Genomic DNA, 27,659 nt, shown 5'->3' with positions numbered 1-27,659 from the left:
CGGCGATGACCTGGGGGCCACGGACGAGATGCTGGCCTTCAAGGACGAGGGCGAGCAGGAGGAGAAGATCCCGGAGCACGCCTTCACCGAGCGCGACCTGGCCGACCTCAAGTCCTCGCTGGTGAACGAGTCGGAGGGCGGCGGGCAGGCGGCCGGGGCCGAGGTGAGCGCCTGCCTTGTGGGGGGAAGAGCTGGGGGCCCCGGGCTGACCCGCACCCGGACCCGGACTCGGACCGTGACCCCGCTCTGCTTTTCTCTCCTCCCCACGCAGGCGATCCGGCGCGCGCAGGATCCGCAGAGGGTTTATCAGGACAAGCTCCCGGAGCCCATGGAAGATGGTCAGTCCCCTCCCCTCCCCTCCCCTCTCCCCACGTCCAGCAGGGGTAGATCAGAGGGCAGGTTGTGCCCCAAATCAGAGCAGGAGGAAACTTGGATCCTGCCTGGCTGTGCCAGAGCTCCACGCTCTCCTTTATTATCTCCTGTCTTCGCAGCTCTTTCTTTTCCCCTCCTGCCTGAAACACTTAGGGGGGGACCTGGGCAGATGCAGGGGGGAGGGAAAGCATGGCCCCGGGCAGACACAACACGACTGCCGTGAGCGAGCGGCACGAGAGTGAACGCTTCCATAGCGAGGCAGGGCCCGCACGTCCGGCTTCGTCACTGCTGCCAACTTGGAGCCGAAGGTGGGGTTGGCAAAGCCGTTAGCAGGGGTGTAGGCAAATGATGCTTGGGAATAGTGCCTCTCGCCCAGAGGGGACCAGCACACATTGCACCTCCGAGGCAGTGTCGTCACCCGAATACTCATGACATTTAATTTTAACAGGTATCAAGCATCAGGACACAGGGATGTACAAAGGATCTGCTTATTCTAGCTACCCTTTTCTAATGCTCCCAGACCCATACCTGCCAAATGGATCTATGTCACCTTTGGTGAGTTCCTCATCTAATTATTTAAGAAGTTTTCTATCCTCTGGCTGTTGAAGTATGTCGCAGTTGCCATGCCGTCGTATGTTAACACTTTTTCCGACTAGCGTGCAGCGTTATTTCTCAAACGTCCAGAATTATGCCCTACCGAAACTAAGGGCAGACGACTGGGAATGGTAGATAAGGGGCAGCAGCAAAACACTGGGATCTTTTGGAATTCACCAGTGCAGTTTCTTCTCCAATCTCTTCGTCCTCCAATTTAATCTCCTTTGCTTTTTGGTTTTTTACTGTTTTTTTTTTTATGGATGCCCCTTCATTTAGCTATGCACAGGTATTGCAGACAAGTGATGTGGGAGACTTTGAGGATTAATTTTGTATCCATCAGCTTAATTTTATATCTATGGACCCCGCTTTTAAAATGGCTTGTGCTTTGGCCTCCATAATGAAAGTGCTTGCTGATGGATGAGCTCTGCACACATGGACACCTTAACTGTTTTTACAATAATTGCAATTGGTCCTTCATGAAATGATCTAATGTTAATGGAGGTGATATTTGAATGTTTTTTATCTGAAGAAGTTTCTGCCTTATTGTAAAAAAAAAAAAAAAAAAAAAAGTCAAATATGTTCTGGTAACTAGACACAGTTTGTTACTTTGTAGTGAGTTTTGCCACATGGATTCCTAAATACAGTGCCGCACTCCGAGGGTTTCTGGTAAAATCTTTCCTTTATACAGAAATTACAGTAGGGCATTACACTCTTATTCACACCACTGTGAATCTTGAATATAATTTAAACAATTTCAACCACTATTCTGGATTTAGAGCTGTGTAAATGAACAGAACAGAATATAGTTCATCGTATTTTATCTTAATTTTTATCTCAAAGATAAGATTTTGAAGAATATATTTTGATCATCATATAAGCCTGAAGATTAACTGAGGTACAACAAGTACCAAATATGGGAATTTCAGTCAGTTCTGTATTAGAAAAGTAGGAGTAAGAAACTGGTGCTGTGTTGCGGGGTGCTGTGAAACAGTCTTTGAGTTAAAATTCAAAAGATTTCAGCATCAGACAGTTAAAGTAGTTAGCTTCTAAGGTGATTATGGCGCTATTCCTTCAATCTGCCATTTCCGTAATGCAGCCCTTCTTCATTGCACTCCCCAGAGCAGACCTTTAGCTGGTGTAAATTGTCAGAATTCCACTGAAATCAGTTTCCACCAGCTGGGGATCTCGCCTGCATTTCTATAATCTCCTTCATGTTACAGGAAGAAACGATACATTTACAAAGGAGCAAATGCAAAGTATTTTTAATACAAAAATGCATTCCTTTTATTACATTTTACCCACATTTTTGTTACTTCAAGTCCTATTAATCCTCTCATTTCTCTAACATAATGCTATGCAACATATATATATATATATATATATATGGCTTTGTGTCAACACAAGTTGTGTGTGTGTGTGTGTGTGTGTGTGTATATATATATATATATATATATATATATATATATAACTTTTTTTTACAATGGCATTCATTTGTGCTGCCTGGTGGAGAACTTAGATGAGTTGTCACTTGTGTTGACACAAAGCCATTGAAGTGCTGCAGAAATTTGTGAATATTTCTTTTAATCTTAAATCCTGGAACATTTTTACTGTATTGGTTAGCAAACTGTGACTAGCCCCTTACCGTGGCTAATGTAAAAAAGGTCAAGTTCACAAGTAGAGCAACAGGATAATATAGTACAGAAACCAGAAGTGTGAAAAGTGACAAGTCGAGTAGGCATGTTCAAAGTCTATTAAAATTGGTAGAAATTGTTCCATTGATGTTAATGGACTTCTGTTGAGGCCCACAGACATTATGTAGCGCTTTAGGTTCTGTCACTCAAGAAGCCAATATAATTTTTCTAAATAAAAATCTGCTACCTGTTTAAGGATATTGGAGGTTTTCTTCCATAAATCAAATAAAAGTTGCTAGTTTTTCCTTTTATTCTCTGAGGTTGAAAAGTACAGTAGGGGTACCATTTCCTAAGGGTTTGATTGCTACCTGGTAGAAAAGTACAATACGTACAACTATTCCAGCTATAATACCTACAAGTACCCCCTTTTCCCTGGGCATTTTAGTCTATGCTTGGTATTGACTGATTGTACAAATGTCGTTTTATTAAGTACGTTACTTCTTTCATTTGTGATTGTGTAAATATAGCGCATGTTTTATAAGAAGTGAAACTTGATTTAGTTTTTATTCCCAGTAATTGCAGGAGCAGTATTATAACTGTAGATTTGGGATACGCATCCACCAAAAATATTCTATTTAATTAAAATTCTAGCAGGTTAGAGTTTGGATTATTTTTTCCTGTTTCTAATGTGTGAACAAATGGGATGATGCTTCATGGTCATACATGTATTGGTAGTGAAGAGCTTATTCTATCTAACCAGAGTTTCCTGTAAACACTTTGTGAGTGGCTGGCATTAATTTTATAGTTTCAAAAAAACCCTAAACAGTGTTTTCCGAAGCTGTCAAAGGGCGTATTCCATTAAACTGTTGGAAAATAGATCTCAGTAATAATGAAGCTCCCTTAAAGATCAAGGGCATTCTGAGTGAAGCCTGAAAGTTGAACCTCCACCCTGTCATGGATTATAAAACCACAGCTTGTTTGAGGACTCCTCTCTTACCTAGATGTGGTGCTGTGAATTAAGGCTGTAGTTAGTTCCAAGTGCCACTGCTTCTGTAGGTGTGTCACAAAGTATTATTGTAGTGACGTTTTCTTGTTATTGTCTTACTAGCCCCAGACGTCACATCGTTTCCTAAGGGTTTGATTGTTACCTGGTAGCTAAAGTAATAAAGCAAGGATGCTTAAAGGAGTATTTTTAAGGCCCTAATTGTAACAGTAGAATTATACTTGGAGTCCTAAGGTATATCTGCCAATATACATTTTGTCATAAATCTGGTCATGTCTTTTACCTCCTGCACCCAGTGTCACTCTTGAATTAAAAACGGTTTGGTGCTTGAGTTCAGCTGTTCTAGTTGATTAGTTTTGCTCTCCCCTTACAGTAAGACGGTGGTTAAGAGCCACATTTTAGGATACAACATGCTGTTTGACACTCAGGGCCGTACTTACGATAGACTGCAAAGATCTTTTTCATGCATTTATGATCTGCCATGTTGATGATTGCTTGTGCCTCCTTTGCACTGGGCCATAAAGTCTCCTAGAGTAGCATTTGCGTCACGCTACAGCGGGCTGGGAATTTCTACACAAAATGGTTTCAAAACCAGACAGGTAGAAGGGCTAGAGAGAGAGTCCCACCTCCGAAACACCAGGAATATGGGGATTAGGGAGCTCACTTGAGACAGGAGACCTAGGATTAAATGTCCTGACCTGAAAGACTTGGCATTACTAAGGTCTCTCACATATCAGGTAAATGCCCTCATCTCCTGGTTCTCAATCAGGGTGCTGTGGCACAGTGGGGTGCCGCCAGATCCTTTGAAGGGTGCTGTAAATTGTGAGATTAGCAAAGGGTGAGGAGATAAGCACCGCAGGTGAGCACAGTCTCTGGCTCTTCCCAGCCTGGCCAGTCTTCCACCCCCCGTGCCTGGCTCCTCTGCAAGGAGGTAAGCACTGCAATATAGAAATCAGCTTTTGAAATCGGGTGCCCCTCAATTCACGCATGTTATGGAAGAGTGCTTCAGCTCCAATGAGAGATGCCTCAAATCCAGAAAGGGTTGAGGACCAGTAGGCTATTCTCAGATGGGCCTTTCTGTGTCTCTCATTGTTCCGGAAACGCCTTGAAGGGCATTGGGTTCGACCTGATACAGAATGGGAAAAGTGGTGAGAAGCTTTACAGGATAGGACAACCATTCCTCATCTAGCTGTCCAGTGCAGGTGGGACACTTGCGCATCAGGAGCCTAACTGAGCGCTCTACCACTGCAATGCTCTAACTTGTCCCATAACACGTTGTCTAGGATTTGCCAGTTAAATACCTACATTAAACTTCCATCCAAAAGGGGAAAACAATTGAACTCTTGAAAAATTTTGCAGGATAGGGGAGCGATTTCTCACCTAGCTCTGCATTGTTGGTGGTCCAGCATGTACCAGTTAATTCTACACTCTGTACTCTGGAAAAGCTCCAGTTTTCCCAGAGAAGGATGTGTGGGATTTACCGCTTAAATATTTTCATGGAACTTGCGGTGAACATTAACATATTCAGGAGCTGGTTTTCGACATGAAATACCAAATCAAAAAATGATATCCTTTTTTAAACAGTACAAATGACTTCAAACCAAATGAAGGTTCTTTCTTGGTGGGAATGTCTGGCTCTTAGGTTACAAACATTAGATGTAAAACATGTTAAAACTTTGATCAGATAAAAAATATTTTTCTTGCACAGGTGGTATAATTGACTTTAGACCTGAGGGAGTTTTCCGAATGTTGTTACGTCTTGTAGCATGTGGTAGTTAAAAGTTTTAAGAAGCTCTTATACGCTCTTTATTAACGGGCATATTGTATACAGCAGTGATTCTCAGCAAGGCTCCTGGGACACAAACGTGCTGCCTGCACTGGACAGCTAGATTAGGAGTGGTTTTCCTATCCTGTAAAGCTTCGCAACCTTTTCCCCATTCTGTATCAGGATGTACCCAGCGTCGCAGGGCACAGTGTTAGCACTGTTAGGGGTACAAATGTGATTCACAAGATAAACCCAAAGATTTCAAATAGGAATCCATTGTGTTACAAGCATTATGACCCACTGTGGTCTTTCTGAGTTCTTTGCAACAGAAGAATTGCTCTTTTATTTTTTTCCATAGTCAAAAAATTAGTGAAAACTAAGAGCTGGGTGCCTTGAGCCTAACGAGGGGTTTCTCAAATATAACAAGGTTGAGAACCACTGAGATAAAGGAATGAGCTGTGTTGTCCTGTAAGTTGTAGAGCCCCAAATTGCCCCACTTAAGTCAATGACTGAATATCGATATTGATTTTTGATTTCTAAATTTTGTTCTCTCTTTCCATGCAGCTCAGTTCAATACAATGGGCCTGTTGGGTAAGTGAGGGCAGAATTCAGTCTTTCCAATAAAAGTCTGTAACGCTAAAAATTCTTGCTCACGCTTGGTCCTTTTGAGATACCAAAATGAGGGGTCACTGTGCAGATCTTGCACATGTTAAAACTCTGATTACCCACAGTCTGCTGGACTCACTGAGCGTGGTTGTCCCTTGATTGGAGCCAGATTTAGGGATAGTCGCAATAGGCATAAGTCAAGGATCCCAGTTCCCAAAGTCTTGTGTTAATATCCAAATTAGTTTGTGTCAAAGGAGACTCTTTCTCTGCTATTAGCAGTGTAGCATGTAGAGCACAGGGCGGGGTAGTTCAGTTGCTTCTTTACAAAACTTTAGCATTTGCTCAGTATTAAAAAAAGTTTGCCCATCCTAAATCAAACACATCGCTCAAAGGATCTTTGCCAGAATTACCATCTGCAGTCTATTTTACCTGAGAGGAATCCAGATGTGTCCTAGAGCAACCAGTCAGTTTTATGCCTCCTCTATTCTAGGCGAAGACCGAGCCAAACTATTTCACTGCTTTTCCTCCAACATAGATGTCTAGTCTTGATCCTGTCCAGTTTCCTTCAAACACTGTGTTGAAATATCAACTAAGACATGGTCCCTAGCTCTAGTATGTGAACAGGGAAATCATCACCATCTTAGGCAGTGCCCAGCAGTTTGGTGTGGAACCTGGGACTTCAGGGAGCAACCCAAATATACTTGAAGCTTGGAATTTTGTTGGCTCGCATGCCCATTGGTACACCTACTGCCACGGCCTACGGTGAATTATGAAAACAGTGCATCGTGAAATTGGGGCTTTAGGATTGTTTCCTCTGGTCCTGGCAAAACCAGTGTCCGAATTCCTTTAGCTTGTGCTTTTTCAGAATTTGTCACATTCTGCATGTCCCAGTCTCTCTCTTTCTGCGCTCTGCCATGTCAAGCCTTGGATGGGCTTAGATAAGCAGCTAGAAAAAAACAGGATCTCTGTGCTTTACCAGCAGTGCCTGCTGCTGAGTGCCGTTTATGTATCCAGTGTGATCCCAGGTAGTTTCTCTAGACAGTGGGTCCTGCACGGCTGGGCACTAGCTGGATAGTACTTTGGTCCCAGAGCTGCCAACAACTGATCCCTGCCAGAGTCATCTGAAGAAATCCCTGGTCAGCAGACATCCCAGCAGGAAGGCAGACAATTTGTTTCCTCTCCCCTGACTAAACCATACTCCCTTCCTCCAGCTCTTCACCTTCCTTGAGCCAGGATGAAGGCTAAGCTAGTTCTTTATATTCAAGTAGGATGCTAGATAGATGAGCGTACCAAGAAATGGGTCCTCCAAGTTAATTTATTTCATGTTTGATTCAGCTCTGGTTGTATCCTGATGAAAGTTCTTCTTTCCTTTCACTCTATTAGTTTCAAAGCAGAACTTCCCATTGAAAGCAATGACAGTGATGGCATGATATGACCTTGTGTGGGTCTGATATAAACTTATGTTTAAAAATCTTTTGAATTAAAAAGCAAGGAAAAATCTCAAATGGAAGCAAACAAAAGTTATTATATAGGTCCATATACCCAGACAATATTTTCCTCATTCAAAGAATGTATATCCTTATATTCCCTTAAGCATCTATTCACAAACACTGTTTATCACTGGGATGTTAACTCTGACGTATGGTAAAGCCACTGCTTATAAAAGTTCCTGGTTGTTGTTTTCTAAAATGTTACCAAATCAGCTGTTGAGAATGTCAGAAAATCAAAACACAACATAAACCACAGCTCACAAGGCCCATCTATGTTAATGATTAATGTCCTGGAAATTTTCAGTTAGAAGAACAAAGTGATTTTCTAGTTAATCAGGCACACAATGTATCTGAGAGGGTGGCATATATTTATTCAGTCTAATATTCATAATTTGAACAGTGCTAGAGAGAGATTTAAATGAAAGAGTGACTGTAAAGCAATATTGCTGCAAGCTCAGGACTTCACACATCACATTTCATGCTGCAGTAATTTTTTTATGGCCAATTTACAGACACTATTAAGCTCCTATGTTCAGATGGAAACTCTGACAAACATGTAAGTTCAGGGTTGCTGATAGATGCTGCTCACTTTTACCTGTTCGTGTAACCACACACATTTTTTGTGACTAAACATGCAGACACATTAGTAAGTCTGTATGACTGACTGCATTCATTGCTTTCATAGTGTAAAGGTAAAGAGCTAGATTCGAATCGCAGATCCATGAGCAGATTGCATTGCTGTATATCTTAGAAAATCTGCTGGTGTAGCAGATTGTCAAGGTGTGGGTTCTGTGCACAGCACGCCTGAGATTAAAATCTGATCCTTACTGTACACTTAGATACACGTATCAGGATGGTAAATTACTGTAATACGCTGAGACGTAACAGACTGTCTTAAGGAAGTACCTATCACTTGTGTTTGCTCTACCTCTTCAGTTGCAGTTGGCTGCAGTTAGGCTGGTGGTAGTTCAGGAACAACATATTTAATTTCCTTAGCACAGCTCAGCATTCCTTTCCCTCAGTGATTCACTTCATGGCTTTAGGAGCAAAGGAAATGCATAGCCCAGTATGCTTTTTCGTTATCAGCGTGGGATATATTTTAAGTGAATGACGTGAGTTGTTTTTATAGGGAGATGAATGACATTTCTTGGGCAGAGTAGGTTTGTGTGAACGATAATAAAGTCTGTGGATTTGCCATTCTGTATTAGATCTTCTTCCTGGGATACAAGTCACAGCTTCCCCATGAAAGTCCCAAGGGTTTTGTGCATTGATTGCTACTGATGGATTCTGACATAAGCCACTTCAGCTACAGTGTTGGTCTTCCACAACGGATTGTGCTATAACGATTCCTTATACAGTGTATTGCCAAAATCAGGCCTGTAGCTTCTCTCTTGTTCCCCACCTTAAAGAAATGCTGCATTTTACTGAGTCAGTCTAAGCAGGATCATTTGACCCTCATCCCTAGTCTGCACCTTTTTATGCCTCTCCCATTGCAGCTTACTTCTTTCATTTTGGTGCTGGGAAGAGCTAGCGAGCTTCTTTCAAAGCATGCTTTACATCATTGCCTTGTAATTTTCCAATAGTGGGTGGAGGGCACAAGAGCAGTGAAATGCATACATGCCACTTATTGTCCTAGAGGAGACACCACACTAGGGGAATGTCTGCAGCCTACACAAAATCCTGTGTTGCTCCCAAAGTGAGATCTCATGAATATCCCTACATGGGCTCTTTCATGCACTATCCTTTCAAATATCTCTTCAAGGAAAAAGCTAAAACATGACATTTGCTCATTAATCTTGTGGACGTGGAAGGTTAAGGAGGACTGGATGACTCAGAGAACCAATAACAAGATACAGAGTTGTCCGCTTCCTTGTTACTAGTTTGAATCTAGATGACTCAGTAAACACCTAAAGTCCATTAGCATCTGATAGTTTTTCCCTTGGCCTGGCAGGAGCCAGCAGTCTTCGACCAGCTCCTGGTGCACCAGCATCAGCATTACAAACCTGCTATTGCAGTCGGTGCAGCAGACTCAGCAAATGGGGCAAGTCTGTAATGACATGAATGATGGCATGTCCTCTCATCCTGATGAGGCACACTATCTGTGCCCAAATTGTCCTATATATAAATGGGCAGCTTCATTTCCTCTCTAGTTCAGTTCAGCACACATGAGCACTAAATCCACTTACTTCATTTGTTTAAAGGAAAGTACACGATGCAAGAATAATTCAAGTCATAAACTTCCAAAAGTGGCTTTTGCTCAGACACTTCTGATCCAAACTGGCCAGAGAGCTCTTGTCCTTCATTGATCTCTCCATACCATGTAACTTAGCATGACCCCAGGACCCGCTGTCTTTTCTCATTTTGCATTTCGATAATTATTCTCAAAGGACCATGTTCTGCCACACCACTGCTCCCATAGAGGGGCTTCATGGAAATCAGTGGGACCACTGAGCGTGAGGTATTATTTAACATGACTAAAGGTTGCAGAATCCAGCACTCAGTTAACATGTAGATGGAAGTCCAGTCGGAGTGAGCAGTTGACCATCCAGAAATGAGAAGCCTTTGAACAGCTAAACCTTTGTGGTTTAGATCTTAGCCCTTTTTCTTGTAGTTAGGAAGCCAGTTTGCTTTTCTCCAGATGCATCAAGTTAATGTTTATTTCCATCCCTAACATTATCAAATATCCTAATGCATAATATTTTTCAAAAAAATATCAATATGATGTGTGTTGTACCCTTAGTAAATGGTCCAGGTATAACATATGTATAGTATAATGATTCCACATTATAGTAAATAATGATTCATTTCTGAGGCATTGATGACCATTAAAATATTCTCTATATGATTAAGACTTCTTCCCCAATATTGTTGTTGGGTAAAGGACTCGGCTTGTATTCAGTGGTCCAGATGTAGTATCATTCCTGTAGCATGAGATTGTTGTGGAGTCACTAAAGAATATGTTGACTGTTCCTGGTTTTCTCTCCTCCTGTGTGTCTCAGTCTTTTAGTGATAAAGAAATAGGGGCTGGGTAACGATGTGTACATCATGGCAAAATTGGTTTTTGGGCTCACGTGTACCCAGGCTGTCACGCTGGCCAGAAGTTCGGGATTGAAGGGTCACTAAAATTCTTAAAGCTACCTTTGCATTCCCGTTCACTGGACATGAACTAGAGACTGCTCAATTGCACCAAAAACTCTGGTGTGTTGCAGGGTCCCAAAACGAGTGTCGTCTTAAAACAAAAGATCTCAACAGTGAAGAGCGAGTTTTAAAAACAAACCCGACCTAAATACTTAGACTCTAGAGTACTTTCCCCATCCAGTTTATAACAGCTTTAAGTCCGACTAAATGATAGGCAAAACATCTCAACAGTATCCCTTTTGTTACTTTGAGCCTTTGGAACTGTATACACAAAATACACATTTGTGTAAAAGAGCTACACAGTAATCACAGACTGACCAAATTGGTAATTTTTTTTTCAGTGATTCAAACCCTATGCTATATGCTGAATTTGTTTTCTGCTGTGGTTTGCTCTTTGGCATGGTAGAGTTAGCGTAAACAGAGATTCTTCTGGGATGTGACAAACACAGAAGGAAAATATGAGAGGCTAGGATCAGAAGGACGAAGTCTGAGCACCCTTGATGCTCCGCATGCAGCGGTTTCTGAATGAATTGAAACGGCAGACCCCAGATCCTGACCACCAAAGATCAGGAATGGAGCTGATGTTTTTGTGTTTAGAAAATAAGACCTCCTATGTGACATGTTGTTCTTCGTTTTCTGTAGTTTGAAAAGCTACAGATTTGGTTTTCACGACATACTGCTTCCCAGAAATCACCAGCACATGTTTTTATGTCATTTAAATTGAATGAAAGCAAAAAAAGGATCTCTTTCTGATTAAAATTTTCTATATAAAACTTGTTTGGGGAGCTCATATGACTTTGCTGTTACAAGTGAGTCAAATTCTTCTCTCAGGTACACGACACAAGCTAGTGGTGTCAATAAACTGAGAGGAAAATCTGACCTTTGAAGTACAGTTTTGGCCATAGATTATACTAGGTGACACTGTGGATTTTGAAATTAGACCATCTAAAGTGGCAAGCAGGTTTGGAAGGTCTCGGGAACATTTTCTGCACTTACATCATGGTGCATGGAGTGCCGATTTAATATATTGGTACAACCCATTTGTGTCAAAAACCAACACATGCCTATTCACCCCAAATCCAAAGCAGAAACAGTAATATACCCTAAGAAACTAAGGGCGGAAGAACCTTTTTGTTAAACTTTCTCTCATATGAGGCAGTTTCACCAGGGCTGTACAACATAAGAAACACATTATAAATGCTCTTGTAAAATCCACATCATTATACCACATGAAAGGCCGGTCCTAAAAATAGCCATTCACAGAGGATGCAGGCTAGTAGCAATTTCGGTGATCATGAAATAGTTGTGTTGACATCTACATGAATGCACACCCACAGAGAGCTTTGACTTTTGAATATTCTTAGCAACATTTGTCCTTTATGGAATTTTCCACATTATGGTCCCATAAATAGTCTTCCATCCATTGGCATTTCTTTCTGATCTTATCCCCACACCTCTGACTTGAATTTCATGGGGAAAATGGATAAGTCGGTGGAGATTTGCTTTTTCGCAGAAACTTTGTCCCTGTTGTCAGCTTGACAGCCTCACGGTTTGAAAACATCAGTTATGTTCCCCCTGACCTATTTGTCTGAAATATTCTCTTTCTTTCTTCCTCAGTAGGGGTGTCCTTCTCACGGGCATTACCAATAGAATTAGCCTATTCTCTTTTTTCTTTTACATTAAATGCCTGGGGCCAATTTGTCATAGAAACAAGGCAAGTACATCCCTTATATTTTGAAGGGTAGCTGTCGAAGTTTAGACCAGGAGCTCTAGATAATAAAGGATTCCTAATCAGATCCTCTAGTCCAATACTTAGAAGAATAAGCAAGGAAGTCACCAGTTGGTAGCTGGAGAATACTTGTCCACAAGGAAAATACCTTCATAGCCTTATTTTCAATTAGAGGTTGGCTTATGATGTTTTGAGGGCAGATTTGCAGCTGGTACAACTTGTTGGAGGTCTATGGAAGGATTTCCCCTGCAGGCTCTGTTCTAAAACATTACTATTGTAAAGACCTGTCTTCAGCCTTGCTTGGAGCATAGGTACTGATCTGTAATTGCATTTTACTTTTTCTAAATAGATCTCAGAATATTAGAGCGTGCCTTCAAATACTGGGGTGTCCGAATTTTGCAGCTTGAGCCCACTCCTAGTTTTAAGTGGATGGCTGCTCTGGAACTGAAAACAGTTTGTTGTCCCAACATAAGTTGGCTTATAGGATTGGTTAAAATCTTTGGGATATCAAATGAAATAATTGGATGTTCAAGCAAATTACATTGCTCCTTACATACCTGGCATGAAAATCATTAAGGCTGAAGTTTCATTCAAATCAGATGTAGCTGTGGTTCTGACGGTGTGGTGCACAAAGTGTTTAGGAAATAAAACTTTGAACAAAACTCCCACAGTGAATCATTTAGTCTCCAAGTTGTGCTTTAATTTAAAGGGCAAATCTTGTCCAGTGTCCAGCTCCAGAGTTCCTTTCCAATTGTAACTCTTTAAATCAAGCTGCTGACATCTTGCAGGCCATTAGTAACTTTGAAGAATCAAATGATATCACAGAAATGTGTTAGCTGTTGCTAATATAGGCCCATAAAAGGAGGAGGAAAAACCCAGATGAAAAAGTCAGAAGATTTTTTTTGTTTTAATTATACAAGCCACAGAGTGCATGTGTTCACTTGTGAACACAATCAGTAATATTTTAAGAGTATACTCCTAACTCAGGGATAAGAAATCCAGACCCCAATTCTGGAAGAAATAGTGTGTATAAAGCCATAAATACGCTTATTTAGACCAAAGCTAAAAAAAAAAAAGAGTTTTTGGCCATATTGCGCTTAATACTTTTGTAGTTGTTTTCTCTAAGTTCATGGCAGAAAATAAAGGTCATATTTGCCAATATAAGTGTGTTTAGATGTTCTTCCATTTCACTGGACCAGTACAGAGAAACTTGTGGCGTTCGACTATAAGCTGAACCTGCTAAAGAAAATGAAATATTGTATTGATGCTTGGTCTGAATCTTGGAAATTGCTAGTACCCTTGAATAAAGAGGTGATGTATAAAAATCTCACTTCCATTCCAAATACAGAAAATTGCCACTAGCGCCACATTGCAGTTACCTGAATGCTGGTTAACTGAAATTATTGTATAAACTCGGAACATATTTTAAACCTGTTTGGGACACCAGGACTATAATACGTTTGAAGATTACTACTTTTAATATTAATGTAGTGCTTAAAAACCCCCAGGAAGAATCGGGCCCCCTTTTGCTAGGCCCTGTGCAACAAAATAAAAAAAAAACGAGTTCCTGTTTTTTTGTGAGGATCTGACACCACATATATGAAAAAACACAGTAGGTCTTGGCTAAACTCCAGATCTGCATGGATAGAGCTGAGCTCTTGACTTTCTAGTTCAAAACACCCTGGCCTACTCTATTAACTATCAGTTGTAGCTTATATTTTCCTTTTTAACCCACCAGGTACTAGAAGGTGAGAGCACTGCAAACACTCGAGTGGGTTAAATGCATTCCACACAGTGTAAGATGGCCTTGTGGATACAAGATTCAGGCCTAACTCTTTACCTTGCAAATAAGAGTTTTATCTCCTTATAACAGTTGTTCCGTCTACTACACCAAAAGCAACTGCAGAGTAAAATGAATGCATAACCTGGGGCATTGCTCATCACCGGGGATCCTAGCTTTCCATCATTTAAAAAAAAAAAATTCCAATAAAAACACACAAAAATCTGCGTTTTTCCACAGTTAGCCCCACTGCAATGCTAATTGGCTGAAGGGCCCCAGCAGCAGCCTCGCCCCTCACCACTGATTGGCTGAGAAGGCTGCCGTTCACACCGCTGATTGGCAGAGAGGGGCAGGGCCACACAGTGGGAAGCCTTCTCAGCCAATCGCTGCCATCGTGGCTGCTCGCGTGTGCCAGCGGGCTTCCGCAGCGGCCATGAGAACCATTGGGGAGCCAGCATTTTATTTTCAGCAAGTCGTCTTTTTTTTCCCGGCGATTCTATATAGTCTTTGTAAAAATGCAAATTCCGTGGTTTTTTCCATGTTTTTCCATGGCAAACAGATTTCCGCTAATCACTCTGCATGCAGGCTTGAAACTGAAGCTTAAATCAAGCAACAAGAATAGTTTATCACAGGCTACCTGGTGGGGTGTTGGTCAAATGTCTGATACTCAAATAATAGTGTAAGAAGGAGCCGAGCTCTGGTTCAAGAGGCTCTGTTTTGTCATACGGCTGGGACCAGGAAGTAAAGATCAGGTTCCTACCAGTGTTTGGAGCAGATGAAATCACCAGACTTCCTCAGCTCGGAGGGCACCTAGCACAGAGCAGCAGGCAGCTGCACCGTATCCAGACTTTCTAAGAAGCAATTGGTATTGAAGAAACATTGGAGTGGAAACCCCCACCTGCTGTGCAGAGAGTAGGCCCGGAGGCAGAGGCTATCCACAGAGCTTCCCAGAGGGAGAATGGAAAGGACAGCAAAGCATTAAAAATATCCCTTTGAAACGCACATTTTAGTTATTATAAAGTGAGCCCGTTGATCGTTGCATTTCAGACCCGCTCAGTGAACATGAACGACATGAATTTGAACAAATGGGCCAACTAGAGCCTCAGCTGTCCGTGCTGCAAGGGATGGGTTTGACTTCACTAGGGATATTTAGGGAATTAGGGAAGACTGTCAAATCCTACCTTCTATGGGAGGACTGGAAGTGCCTGTAAATAAAAATCTATACCAAGAGACGATGGCAGAGTAAAAGAATAAACAACAAAACAGATTTGTCTTCAGACAGCGTGGAAGCAGAGTGCCATGTCAACAGCCATTTTGCCAAAAAGGTGTTGTGCTGAGGTCAAAAGCTCCTCCCTCTCCCCACAAAAAAGAGGAAAAATTAAGCCAGCAGGTAGAAATGTCAAACTGGTATAGCCAACAAACAGGTGGCTTGCCAGATAAATAGCTAATGGTACATCAGTACCAGGAGATGTCTGTCTGTTAAAATGCTACGTTCTGAAAATCACTTGAGAAATGATGGATGTTACAAAGTCCTACAGAACAGAAGCTGGATGGTCCCATGGCTGAGCTAGGGGCCTGGTACCCAATCCCAGCTTTCCTTTGTGGAGTAGGTTTTACCTTCTCTATACCACAGTTTTGCTTGATGGAGTTGGGAAGTTTTATTGTTCAGTGTTTGTGAAGTGGTTAGTAAGTGCCGTAAGGAAAGCCCCAACAATGTTAAAAATAGTACTTAAAAAAAAGTCCATGTGCAAGACACTGGTCAGGAAAAGAATGGTTGCAAAAACAACTTGCTTGCTTCCTAGAGCCTTAATTTCTGCATATGAAACAACCCCCCCATCCCCAATCTTTTACAGTCTTCAGCAAGTTCATCACACCTCTGTCAAGGTGATCAGCGTATCCTTTCACTTTAAAAACAAATAGGTTTTCCAACGTAAATGATCATTTTCAGTCAGGACCACTGTGATTAGGCGAGCCCCAGACCTTTTATAGCATGCACATGCTATGAAAATCCACGTTCCTAATCCCAAGACAAAGCGTCACTGCTTATTTACTGTCTTGTAACATGCTGATGAGAAAAACCTCAAGAATGGCAGGACATGTTTTTGGACACGTGTACCAAACCTCTGAATGCGTAGTTGAGATTCCTTGCTGTGCACGAGGAGTCTGTTTATCTTGGCACCTGTATTATTGAAACTGTAATCTCTGAAAAATCATTTGTTAGCAGTAGTTAGCAGCAGTCTATCAGTTACTGGCTTAAGGCAAAGTCAGAGGCAAATGGAGTCCTTTCAAGGGGGATGTTGCTGCTGCATGTGGCGCAGAAAGCTTACAAGAAGAGGTTAAGAGGTCTCTGTTCTGTTGACCGGATGTAGACCAAATTTCAAGACATGAAGGAGCTCAGCTATTTGCATGCATATGTGAGTCTTGCTAGTCCATCTGTAGACTATTAAAGCCAGCAGTCACAACAAAGTTTTAGCTTTTAAGTTTGAGGACACCAGGTACATACACTCAGGTGACAGCCACACACGGGCCAAAAAAATTTGTATGTTCAATGCTTGATCCCTCTTGCGTCACAGCCTATTCCTCTGGACCCAGAGAACTCACTTTTTTTCAGAAGCTGGAGGGACAAACTGAAGCCCATTCTAGTGACACTGGTCAGGAAATTATTTGAAGCCCAACACCAGTAGAAAATGTGCAGTACAAATGATAGCATGTCTAACTAAAAACATCATGGTTATTTTCAGTTAACAAGATTTATCTGTTGCTTCTTCCCATGTGCCCAGCACAATTGCAGCCTTAATTACTGCTTACATTCAGTTAGATACTGCGTAGAAAGGAGTAAAGCAGCAGAAATGTCCCAAACCTGACAGAAAGGGGAGCATAGAAGTGTATTTGGCCTTTATCAGAGTCCTTCCTCCATGCAGCACAGGAGAGGTGCCCCAAGCAGTAACTCTGCTGCTCACCAGCAAGTCCAGCTGCTACCTTCTACAGATAGTATTATTTTCTATCCCCTGCTGTCTGCCTGCATAAGACAGTAGGGCATTTGTGCTGCCAGGCAATCAATGGCAGCATGGGTCTTAAGAGAGCATTGTTGCCAGATGGATATGGGAGCCAGCCAAGTGCAGAGGGGCTGGTTCTCTGTGCAGTGTGTCCAGGTAATGTTTGTATGAGACCAGATTCTTCCACGGGCGATTAAACTTCATTTAATTTGAAGAACCCCCATTGCAGTTGCAATCCTTCCTTCCCCTCAGGGAAGAACTGGGTGGTGACTATGAGCTGCATGGTGTGATGGTTTGGGAGTACTGCCATGGGAGGGAAAGGTCTGGTAATTTATTTTGCAATATTGTGTTGTCAGGAAAAGTTTGGGGCTTGAACTAATAGTGTGGAAGCAAATGCAAGCAGCTTGTCAGCTGGTTTGTGGATTAGGTTAAATAGGTAACATTTGTGCCTGTGTGTGAGTCTTTCCTGGTTAAAGGCAAACTCTCCACTGAGACCCGCTCTGCAGAGCTTGGCTTGGATGCCCACATGTGCAGAGCTCCCCATGGAAACTCCTGTGTGCAGAGGAGAGAAGAATTTTGCCCTAAGTACTTTTTAACAAGAATATGGTTGTTATTCTTCTAAACTCTTGATCTCCATGTATTTCACTTGGAACCGGCAAAGGCTTTAGCAATTCATGGAGTTTGAGGTCAGAAGGGAACATTATCTCATCTCTCCTGTATAACATAGGCCACTGAGGGCCAACCTTTTTAGTAGGCATATCACAAATGAGCCTCATGCCCTCCCCAAGTGCCACTTCAATTCCTTCCCCTTGCCTGATCTGCTGCTCTGCTTTCTGCTCCCTTCCCTGTGCTCCCTACCTGCCCTGCCACTGTGCTTCCTTCCCTCCGCTCCTTGCCCAATTTGCTTTCTGCTCCCCATCCTTTCTGCGGGCACGTTCCCTGGTCCCTTCTTGCTCAGCCACACACCACACGCAGACGCTACCCGTGGCACTCTGTCTGCAGGTTGGCCACCCCTGGCAAAAGCCATTCAGTTTCCTCCAGTGAACCTCGTCTTGAGCCCAGCGTCCTGGTTTAAGAATGTGTCTTGCAGGTGGGGATAAATACTTTCAGCTTTGTTCCAAGTTTTGACGTTCTGCTCTACTCAGCAGTTTGAATCATGCTTCATACGGCTCTAATTAACTCCATTGCACACAAACTTGCAGAGCAATGGGTTGGATCCCATTTCCTGAAATATGACATTCCATGACCACCAGCAACGCTGACTTGAACTGGTTCTGTCATCTCACTACCCAGAGACTTGGGTGGAATGCGTGTCATTCAGATAAAGGGCCATCCCTTCCCAGACAGCTTAGACACTCAAGTAAGAGCATTGGTAGCTCAGGATTTCTTCACAGAGTTCAGTCCACTCCAGTGATCGCCTGAATAATACCATTGCTTTTCCATGAAGTATCTTCATTCGCTTCTGTCACCTCAGCCCAAGCGGGCCCAGTCTTTCCAGTTGTAGGCATTTCAGATGAGGTTGACCACTTAGTTATAAGTGAGTCCCATAAAAAAAGTCTGTGACCTATTTTTGTTTCTGGCTCCTTTCTGGATTTCTAGTGCTGAGCATCACCTCTCTCCAGCACTGGCTCCTACAGCTGCTTCCTACACGAACAACACCTCCAGAAAGCTTTCCCACACGTTCTACCTCCAAAACTGAACTGAAGTAACTTTTCATTGAACTGAAGTAACTTTTCATTCTCACGTTCCCTGTATCCTCTTCATTGTTCCCAGGCACGGTGACTAAGATAATAGTAGGGCTTTTGAATATTATACCCTTTCTTTCTCCTACAGTACTGGTTTTCTAGCCAGTTTCTAATTTATAGGTTTTAGTCTCAATAAAAGTCTCCGATCACCTCCAATTCTGTCTTTCGGTGCTGTGTATTTAAGTCATCATTTCAAATGATGAGGACTTGCACTTTTTTCAGCTACCTGGAGTATTTTGTATTTCTTGCATTGTTCTTGCTTAATAGCTTGGTGAGCATTCAAGTTGGGGTTTTTTTTTACTTTCTCTTTCCTAATATTTGTGGATTTGAGTTCCTTTGGCATTTCTTCACTAAGGTTGTTTGTGATCATTAAGGTGGATCAAGATAGCCTTAGGTTTTCTAGACTTTTTTTTGTTCTGGATCCACTAAGCTTTTCTATGTCCCCTTAATTGGATTCCTTGAGTTTAGAGCTGCTCCTCATTCTGCCCATTGCAGCCACCAAAGAGCAGAAGGCTATACTGTTATAATCAGCTCATGCTGAGAGGTGACCTCTATAAAGTTCTCTCCCTTTCCACACTTTTAAAGATAATTTTCAAGATTGCACAGGCAATATGTGAGGTTTTTTCAGTGGTAGTTTCAATGTGCAACAACGTACTGTCTGGAATTTCATCTACTGGGCCTAATGGAAACAACACACAATACCTTTATAGCCTACAGATGTTGAGATGTTGAATGGCTAAATTTGTGAATAATCAAGTGCCAGTGCAGACTGATATTAATTTCACCCATGCAGCCTGTGTAAACTCACCCCAAATTCAAGACAAGGTCACCCTTCCCCTGATTCCTATGTGGCATGCTGGTGGAGGGGTGGAGCCATGTAACTGCCCTGGCATCCCCCCTAGTTAGGGCTGGCACAGCATTTTAACCATACCTTCTACTCTGGCATGCTGGAGTGAGTGGAGATCCCTTCTCTTGCTTCCCCCATTTTTGCCAGAGACAAACTGCAGGACTTAGGTGGTATGGATGACAGCATGGTTAGTTGAATGGATAAAGAGATGCAGCTCACACAGTTAAAAGCTTCTATTGTACAAGTCCTTCCTAATGATGTACACTGGTAATTAGCAAGCGCACAAACGCTTCTTAATCTTGTGATCATGGTTCTCAGATTAGCTCTTCTGCCAACTTTGCAATTTCCTTGCCAGTTTTGGATTTAATTGCAGATACATTACTGACAGCTCCCTTGCATAGGCACATTAAAACTCTTGGACATGGTTGGGCGGGTTTCAGTTAAGAAATTAATTCTTGTTGCCAACCAATATCTTTTAATGCGTCTGGTTGGCATTTGAATTTCTGTTTAGGTGCATAATAACCAAGTCATTCTTGTTTTCTTTCTCTCCCATCCCCAACACTACCTGCTGCATTGACATATTGAGCAGTTCCACAAATTTAATGCAGCAAATTTCTACCTCTTTGAACTTATGATCAGAACATGTTGTGAATGTGTGAGCCTATCTCCTAGAATTTAGGAGTTCAGATGCTTAGCTCATGTAAATCCCTCTCGACACACATGGTCAGAGTAAGACGACCTCCAGAAGCCTGTCTCGGTGCTGTGACCCCACGACCCTTGCCATGTTAATTGGAGGAGTTGCTCACACAAGACCCATTTGTTGGGTTGGTACAAATCCGTCACATGTCTGGGCAGAGCAGGCCTGTCCCCATCCACAGATGACTGCTTTGTAGCTGCAAGTGATGATGGGACTACTTCACACATAGCCTTATATGCCTTACTTCAGCCTAACCTCCCCAAAGTGGATTTGACAGCCATGTCATTGATCCATAATGCCGTGATTCTTGAATATTTGGTATTAAGAGGTACTGAATGCCAAAACTACCAGTAATTTGTATAGGTAGCCAGGACCTCAGCAGAACTACTCAGTACCTTACAGGATTCACCTTCAAAGGAGCATTGTGTGGTGCTATAGTAATAAAGATAAACTTCAGGTACATGGCTGAACATTAAACAGTCTAGACAGTCTACAATTTAGTAGTCTGTCTAACTGGCTGAAGGGCTTAATTAATCCACCTGATGAACCAGTAATGGGCTGCTGGCACAACACTGCTGTAAACGATCGCTCGACAATGCTGGCAGATGCAAGTCTCCTGTGACTACGGCCATTCTTAGCTCTTCCATAATCACTGAGGCTGGCAGGAAATCTCAAAGCTTCCACATACATTTTTTGCTGGATTTCAGCCAAGTTGTAGGATGGTCAACACTGTACAAAGCTCCAGAATTTTAACAAAAGTATTTTCAAAGAAAACACCAAACCCTTTTCCATGCCAGATTTTCTGCAATTTTTGACTTCTAGGCTTTTAATTCTGCTTTCATACCACGCCAGCTGCTCTACATTGGCACCATCTTATTCAGCAGCTCTGCACTGGGCTATAAAATGCTTGCACCTTGTGTAGCTCTCAAGCATTGGCAGCGCTGTTACACGTACACTACTGTGGAAGAGAGAGAGCCGATTCAGTGAGGCTGCAGTTCCTCCTCCCAGTCACCAGGACCTGCACTAGGACCCACTTTCTCGCCATTTACTGGCTCACCTGCCCAGCCTCTCTCTTGTCCCCCTGCAAAGCCTAGGGATAGGGGCGCTCCATGGAAGCAACTTCCCACCCCCTTCAGCACCCCTACCTGACTGCCTCCGATTCCCATCAATAGTCTAGTCTCTCCTTGCTCCCTGCCTTGCTTCTCTCCTGGTTTCCCACGGACTGCAAGAATCTCAAGACAGAAGCTCAGCCGCTTTTTAATCCCTGAGCTTTTAATGCCACAAAAGGGAGCTGTAGAGACTCCATAGCTTGATGGCAGACTCTGTGATCTGGTCTCAGCCACCGCAGATCCAGCTTAGCGATAGCGGAAGGAACTGGTTTCTGCATCTCATAGCGAACGAGCACGTGAAAGCTGGCAAGCAGCGAGGCGTGGGCCCCCCCTCAATACCTAGTCTCATCTAGCAGATGGAATTTGGTTTCAGCAAGCTGCCTCCCATGGCTTGGAGCTTGTTTGCTGTGTGTAAATACTGTGTGATTTGTTTCCATGATAATCAGCCCATTGAGGTGTTAAAGCAAGGCCTAACAGTGAAAATGACTCTCAAATTATTTTCTAATTGCGCGTGAAGTTTTCTGTATAATCCCTTATTCCTCTTGCACACATTTCCCTCCCCAGTCCCTCCATTCATTTCTTAACACGCTTGTGTTTCATCTGTTTTAAATTCGTACTCTTTTCAGGGCCAAGGCTGTCTGTTTTGGTCCGATGCCAAAGGCAACTGAACCCTGCTCCGTGTTGGAGCCCCTGGATACCACCGTAATCTGCATAATTAATAATGATCCCATCCTTGCTCAGGAAATGGTTGGCGGGGTATTGTTGACAGACGGCACTGCAGCTTAAGCCGGGGTCTAACAGTAACATTACGAGTTGTTTTTTTCCTTTTATGTACCAGCCCCCTCAATGTAACGGGTTCAGTGGGTTTGCATAAGTGTAACTGGTTAGAACGTCATGAACAATTCCAATAACGAAAGAACACGATTAAGAACTGAATTCAGCATAACTCTATTTTAGCTATGTTGCCTCTGCACAGCTACTAGGGGTTAAACAAAAAAAACAGCATTCGCTTATTTTGATCACTAAAGCCAGCCAGTGTGGCTCTGGATAGCTAAGCAAGGTGACACCATTTTTTTTTGTATAATCAATGCAGCTGGCATTTTAGATGTTATTTCTTCTTTTCTGTTCCAAAACCAACGGAGGAAGCACCCTTCTATTGCAAGCAAAAGCTGAACACGCTTTAACTTAAACTCTAAGTATCAAAGAACATTTATTCAATTCACATTACCACCCTTCCGTTTTGCAGCAAAACCTCATTGCTTCCGAGAGGGTTTGGGAAAACTCTGCCTAGTGTTTTAGGTAGCAAGTCACCTTCGGACGTATTGGAGAGTTCTGGCTCCGTGATGTTGTGGCTAGCAAATCCAACTTTAATTGTTCATCCTCTCTATCAGTACAGACATCAGGCTTGAGTTCAGCCCTTATGGAGTCACAAGAAGTAAACATGCATCTACAGTAAGATCAAAGCACCAGAGGGGCGCATGTGCTAATAATAATAGCTCATGAAAGCTCACATTTTCCTTCAACAACATCCTGTCATTTGTGTATTAGCTTTGAAAAAGGGTAAAAAAAAAATAAAAAAATTCAGTATAATTTACTTCAGCAAAAAAAAAAAAACAACCCCAAGATAAGGCAGATATTTGATTGCACCAGCTCGTATGCGGTTTGCTAACAGGGTTGTATATGAACCACGTCCTCCAGTGCATGTGTGATTCTAGTATGCAGAGGCTGAGCTTGCTCTGAGTGAAGTACCATTGTTATCTGATCTTTTATATACAGTCTGTGACAATGTGATGCAGAAAGGAGGCTGAGGTAAACAGTCTCAAAGTTGGAAACCACATCCACACCTGGTGCACCTCGATAAAAACGTCTGTAAACAGTTTGCGCAGAGTGAGGTTACAGCTAGCCTAAGCCCCAGTGAAGATTTGTAACGGCTTCTGGCCGCCCAGGCAAATTTGGGAAAATAAACGCTGCAGGGGGGGGGCTGTGGAAAGGATACACATGTTGTGGTGGAATCGAGCTGGATGTGCCAACGTAATGAAGCACAGAATCTGGTTTACTCGCTGCTCTGCACAAATATACAGGCCTTATTAATCCATTTAATGGAACGTGTGTGATCTCTAGAACGTGATCAAGATAAGCGAAGACTTTCAGGACAAACTGCCGTGAGCATTAGCTGAAGGTCCGGTCAGCAGTGATTTATTATCAGGATTTATGTGACCTACTTAGAATGAGATCATCGGTCTTTGAAACTGGTCATAACAGTGACCATTTCCTGTGTCCTTGCTTCGGTACTGTAGATTTGCCCTATCATTTTTTGTGATCTAGAGCACAGATCTACATCTCGTTTTAGCACTTACTGCATTCTGGGAAGGTATTAACCTGTAATAAGCCTGAAGTCTGGAGGCCATAAGGGTGTTTTGTTAAGTGCAAGGAGTTTATTGAAACATTGGTGACATCTGCATTGGCATCAAACAAAGGCATGTCTGAGCATGGGGGTGTACCACTGCGAGCCCAGTAAATGGAACAAATGATAGTTATTAGAAAAGGCCCTATTTTTACTTTTCTTCCACATTTTACACATCAGAGGTTGACGTTCAGTTCACATTTGTAGGCATCTAGTCTAAGAGGGGAAAGCAACTTTTAAAGGTACGAGATGGCAAAACAACCCAAATTAATTGTTGCTGGGCTGCCCAAGGAACTGTTGGTTGACTAGAAAGAAAAGAAAGAAAAAATGACAAAGAGGAGGAGTTATAGCTTCCTGGTCCCTTTGCCTTCCTATTGCAAGTTCTCTCATCTTTTCAGATGGCCGGGGGCAAGGCGCGGCTGTCACTGTTTGTACAAACAGCCAGCAGCCATAAAGCTAGAAATGGAGTTTTTTTAAAGGAAAAATGCTGCTGTTTGATTCTGAGGCTGATATTATTATATTGCCAATTCTGTGGCCACTGAACTGCAGTGAACATGGAGTCCTGGTTAAAAAGAGGGGTTACAACAGCAACCAAAAAAGGGGGGTAAATGGTTTTTTTTGTGGGTAGCTAAGAGTCTTCTTTCAGAAACAAATGTTCTAGTGGAAAGCCCTGGTATAGAATGGGTACACCTGTTTGCTACTGCCAAGTTTTGGATCACGGTTGTTGCAAGTAGGTCAGCAAACAGTACTACTTAAATGAACACATCTTTCTGGCGACTAGCTGGGAGTACAAGTCTGGGAGCCTGGAGGTTTTGTTCCCAGCTTTGCCACTAACATGTGACCTTTGGCAAGTCACTTCATCTCTCTTTGCCTACAGGATGAATACACCTTTGGGCTCTGTCCAGGAGTAATAATAATAATGCTTACTCATCTATATAAAGCTTTTTAGGATCTGATTGTAAAATGCAAAGTATTATTAACACTAAGTTAATGTCTGCCATCACAATGTGGATTTTGTGCCTACATCCTTTTCCCTCCTATTGGACAGTGTATGTCCGACCAGCTCAAGGTTTACCAGGTTTGCAATCGCCTTGCTTTGCAGAAGCTGGTCTAAATATACAGTAGAGGCTGCTCCTGCTGAGAGCTAAAAGAGCTGCTTTGCTGGCTCTGCATAGAATTCATTAGTCCAGCAGTTCCCAAACTGTGGGTCACGACCCCAAATGGGGTCACAACATCAGTGGATGGGGTCGCAGGGGTGGAGGGTTGTGGGTTGGGAGTGAGGGGCCATGCTAGGAAATGGGGTCAGAAACGGGGTCATGCAGAAGAAAAGTTTGGGAAGGACTGCTTTAGGAGCTGAAGGTAATGATGAGATCTGTGCTGTTGGTGTGTAGTTAGAGCTTGATCCTGACCTGCTGAAGTCACTGGGAGCCTTGCCATAAACCTCAGTAAGGGTAGGATCTAGCCGATAGCTAACAGTTGTGCTGTCAGTGCAACCGTCACTGAAAATTGGCACCAGCTGGACTGATATCCTGTAAAGCTGATATATATTCAGCACTGCACTGGAAGCCAAACCACCTTAATTGCAAGGAATATTGAATGTATTACTTTATGTACATGTGCCCCCCTTCCTGTTAGGAGTGAAATGGGTTAAACTTGTTTGACTGCTGAGGGCCCAATCTAGTGGAGCACCTTCATTAGTTTCTTTTCTTGGAGGTGAAAGTTGTGTTATTTCCTATGTCACGTGCACGCTGTTAGCTTGTGACAATGGGACTGTGGTCCTAGACCAGTACAACTGCTCACAGTGTAGTCTGATGTTCCAGCTTTCATGGAATTAACATAATGCAAGGGCATGTTGTGCAAATTCTCTTAATTTCTAATCCTTTCACTATACAGTGTTTCTCCTTTTTATATTTTCTTCTAAATATACAATATCTCTTCCCATTGGATGACACCAGTTTGACTTGATGATGCAAAGCCAGACAGTGCCTTGGAGGTGCTCAACTTTTCCCTTCATTGGCTCATCTCATTAGACAGAGATTCTCTTCTTTCTTACTCCTTCACACTACTTGTTTCACAAAATATAACCACATAATGGAGAACTTCACTGTCACATAATACTCATCTATTCCTGTCCTTATAAAAAAGTATTTTCACTTGTCTGCAAAGATTTCACAAGACATAGTGAGGGATTGTCGCACAGATGGTGTTACTAGTGAATACACTGTTGTATATTTTAGACAAGTGCAATATGTAATCATTGCTCTTCCAAAGAAATGAACCAAATGAATTGGGTGATGTAATCTCTTTGACTGAGTATTGGTTTCCTTGCTAGTTCACAAAGTTATGGTAACTTGCTATAGGGTATCCAGTAAATTGTGCAAATTAGTAAGATTCTGATGTATGTATGTAGATAAATTACAAACCTCTATTCTTAATACGTCTTTCATATTAATACTTCACTGAAGTTGAACTAGGAAACAAATGGATGTTGTACCAGGTACAGAAAATAACTACAAATAAAGGTAAAAGCTGGACATGCTGTCAAAAGCATATTGTACACTTGCAGGACACATGCCAGTTGCACCTGTGATAATGAACAATGTATTTGGCTGGGTCTCATTACTGGTCTGTGACACCCCCAAATACATACCTGAAGTTTTTTAAATCTGTTAAGGGAATAGCTACACCAATTTGTACCTAAGCTCAGGATATGGCCTGTAGGCCGCCAGTATTTAGACATTCCTTCCTGTGCATAGCGTCTAAGCTTTTATGTATGGCAACCTTTATATTTTGCCTCTGATTTTTGTGGTCTGGCTATGGTTTGCTTTTTCCCTACGGCAGCAGTTCCTCTTGCTTTTTGATCATTCCTGCACCATATGGAATTATTCACATACAAGACTAATGGGCTTATATACTCTAAAGGCATCGGTGCTTTTATTTATGGTAAACCCTTTTGGAAAAGTACTAGAGACGCTAATAGATAAGCATAATTTTTCTGTGGATTTTTTAAAATCCATATGCATTTCTCTAGCAAAGATTTAATTCCTCATTCAGTTCTATACAATGATTAATAAGCTCTAGACCAATATTTCTCAACCAGTGGGTCATGACTGAAAAGTGGGTCACAAGAATATATGAAAGTGTCATGAACAAACTTTTAAAATGGATTAACAAACTTTAAAAATGAATTCTCCTTTAAAAGAGAAAAATTTGGGAAACATGGCTTTTCCCTTGCAGGCTGTTAGAGTTCCAGCCTGCAAGGGGCTGCGTGGGGCCCCCGTAGCACATGCACCCCATCTGCCCCACACCCTGAGGGAGTGGGGGCAGCAGGTCAGGGGTGAGGGGCACAGGGTCGGGACTGGTCATCAATGTTTACAAGTGGGTCCTGGTACAAAAAAGGTCAAGAACCACTGCTCTAGACAGAGAGTATAACTCCCTATAAAATAATACAGGTTTTTGGATACAATTCTGCACACTCCTGTTTAATGTCTATAATTGTTTATTGGTTGTATTCCTGTTAAATTCTATCTTGAATGAAAAATCAAACCTTTGGCTACCAGTTTTCTAGTACAGATCATGGTTTACACTACTTCAGTGTGTCTGCTGGAAAGGTTTGAACCCATGTAGCAATATCACCAGGGGCTAATCCCCATTGTAGACAAGGACTGAGTTCCATCCAGCACAGTTCTTGGGTTACTTGTTAAAAGCCAAGGTCCTGTCGGCTTTATCTGAACACCAAGGGCCTTGCAGGAT

At 42.4% G+C, this 27,659-nt stretch overlaps 1 protein-coding gene across 6 annotated transcripts in view; it reads left to right on the top strand.

The window, feature by feature from the left end:
• Window positions 1-6: 6 nt before the first annotated feature.
• The window catches only part of TCF7 (transcription factor 7), a 104,655-nt gene continuing 77,002 nt past the window's right edge, over window positions 7-27,659 (top strand). For all 6 annotated transcript variants that reach the window (XM_025196061.1, XM_025196060.1, XM_014527869.2 and 3 more), the window contains exons 1-3: window positions 7-163; window positions 272-338; window positions 821-927. In XM_025196061.1, coding sequence (XP_025051846.1) covers window positions 29-163; window positions 272-338; window positions 821-927 — 309 coding nt within the window. In that variant the 5' untranslated portion in view covers window positions 7-28. The remainder of the gene's footprint in view (window positions 164-271; window positions 339-820; window positions 928-27,659) is intronic.

The sequence above is a fragment of the Alligator sinensis genome, unplaced genomic scaffold (genome assembly GCF_000455745.1).
Source record: "Alligator sinensis unplaced genomic scaffold, ASM45574v1 scaffold111_1, whole genome shotgun sequence".
Classification (NCBI taxonomy): Eukaryota; Metazoa; Chordata; order Crocodylia; family Alligatoridae; genus Alligator; species Alligator sinensis.
Note: the sequence above shows the minus strand (reverse complement) of the source record. Positions and strands in the feature narration are given on the sequence as shown.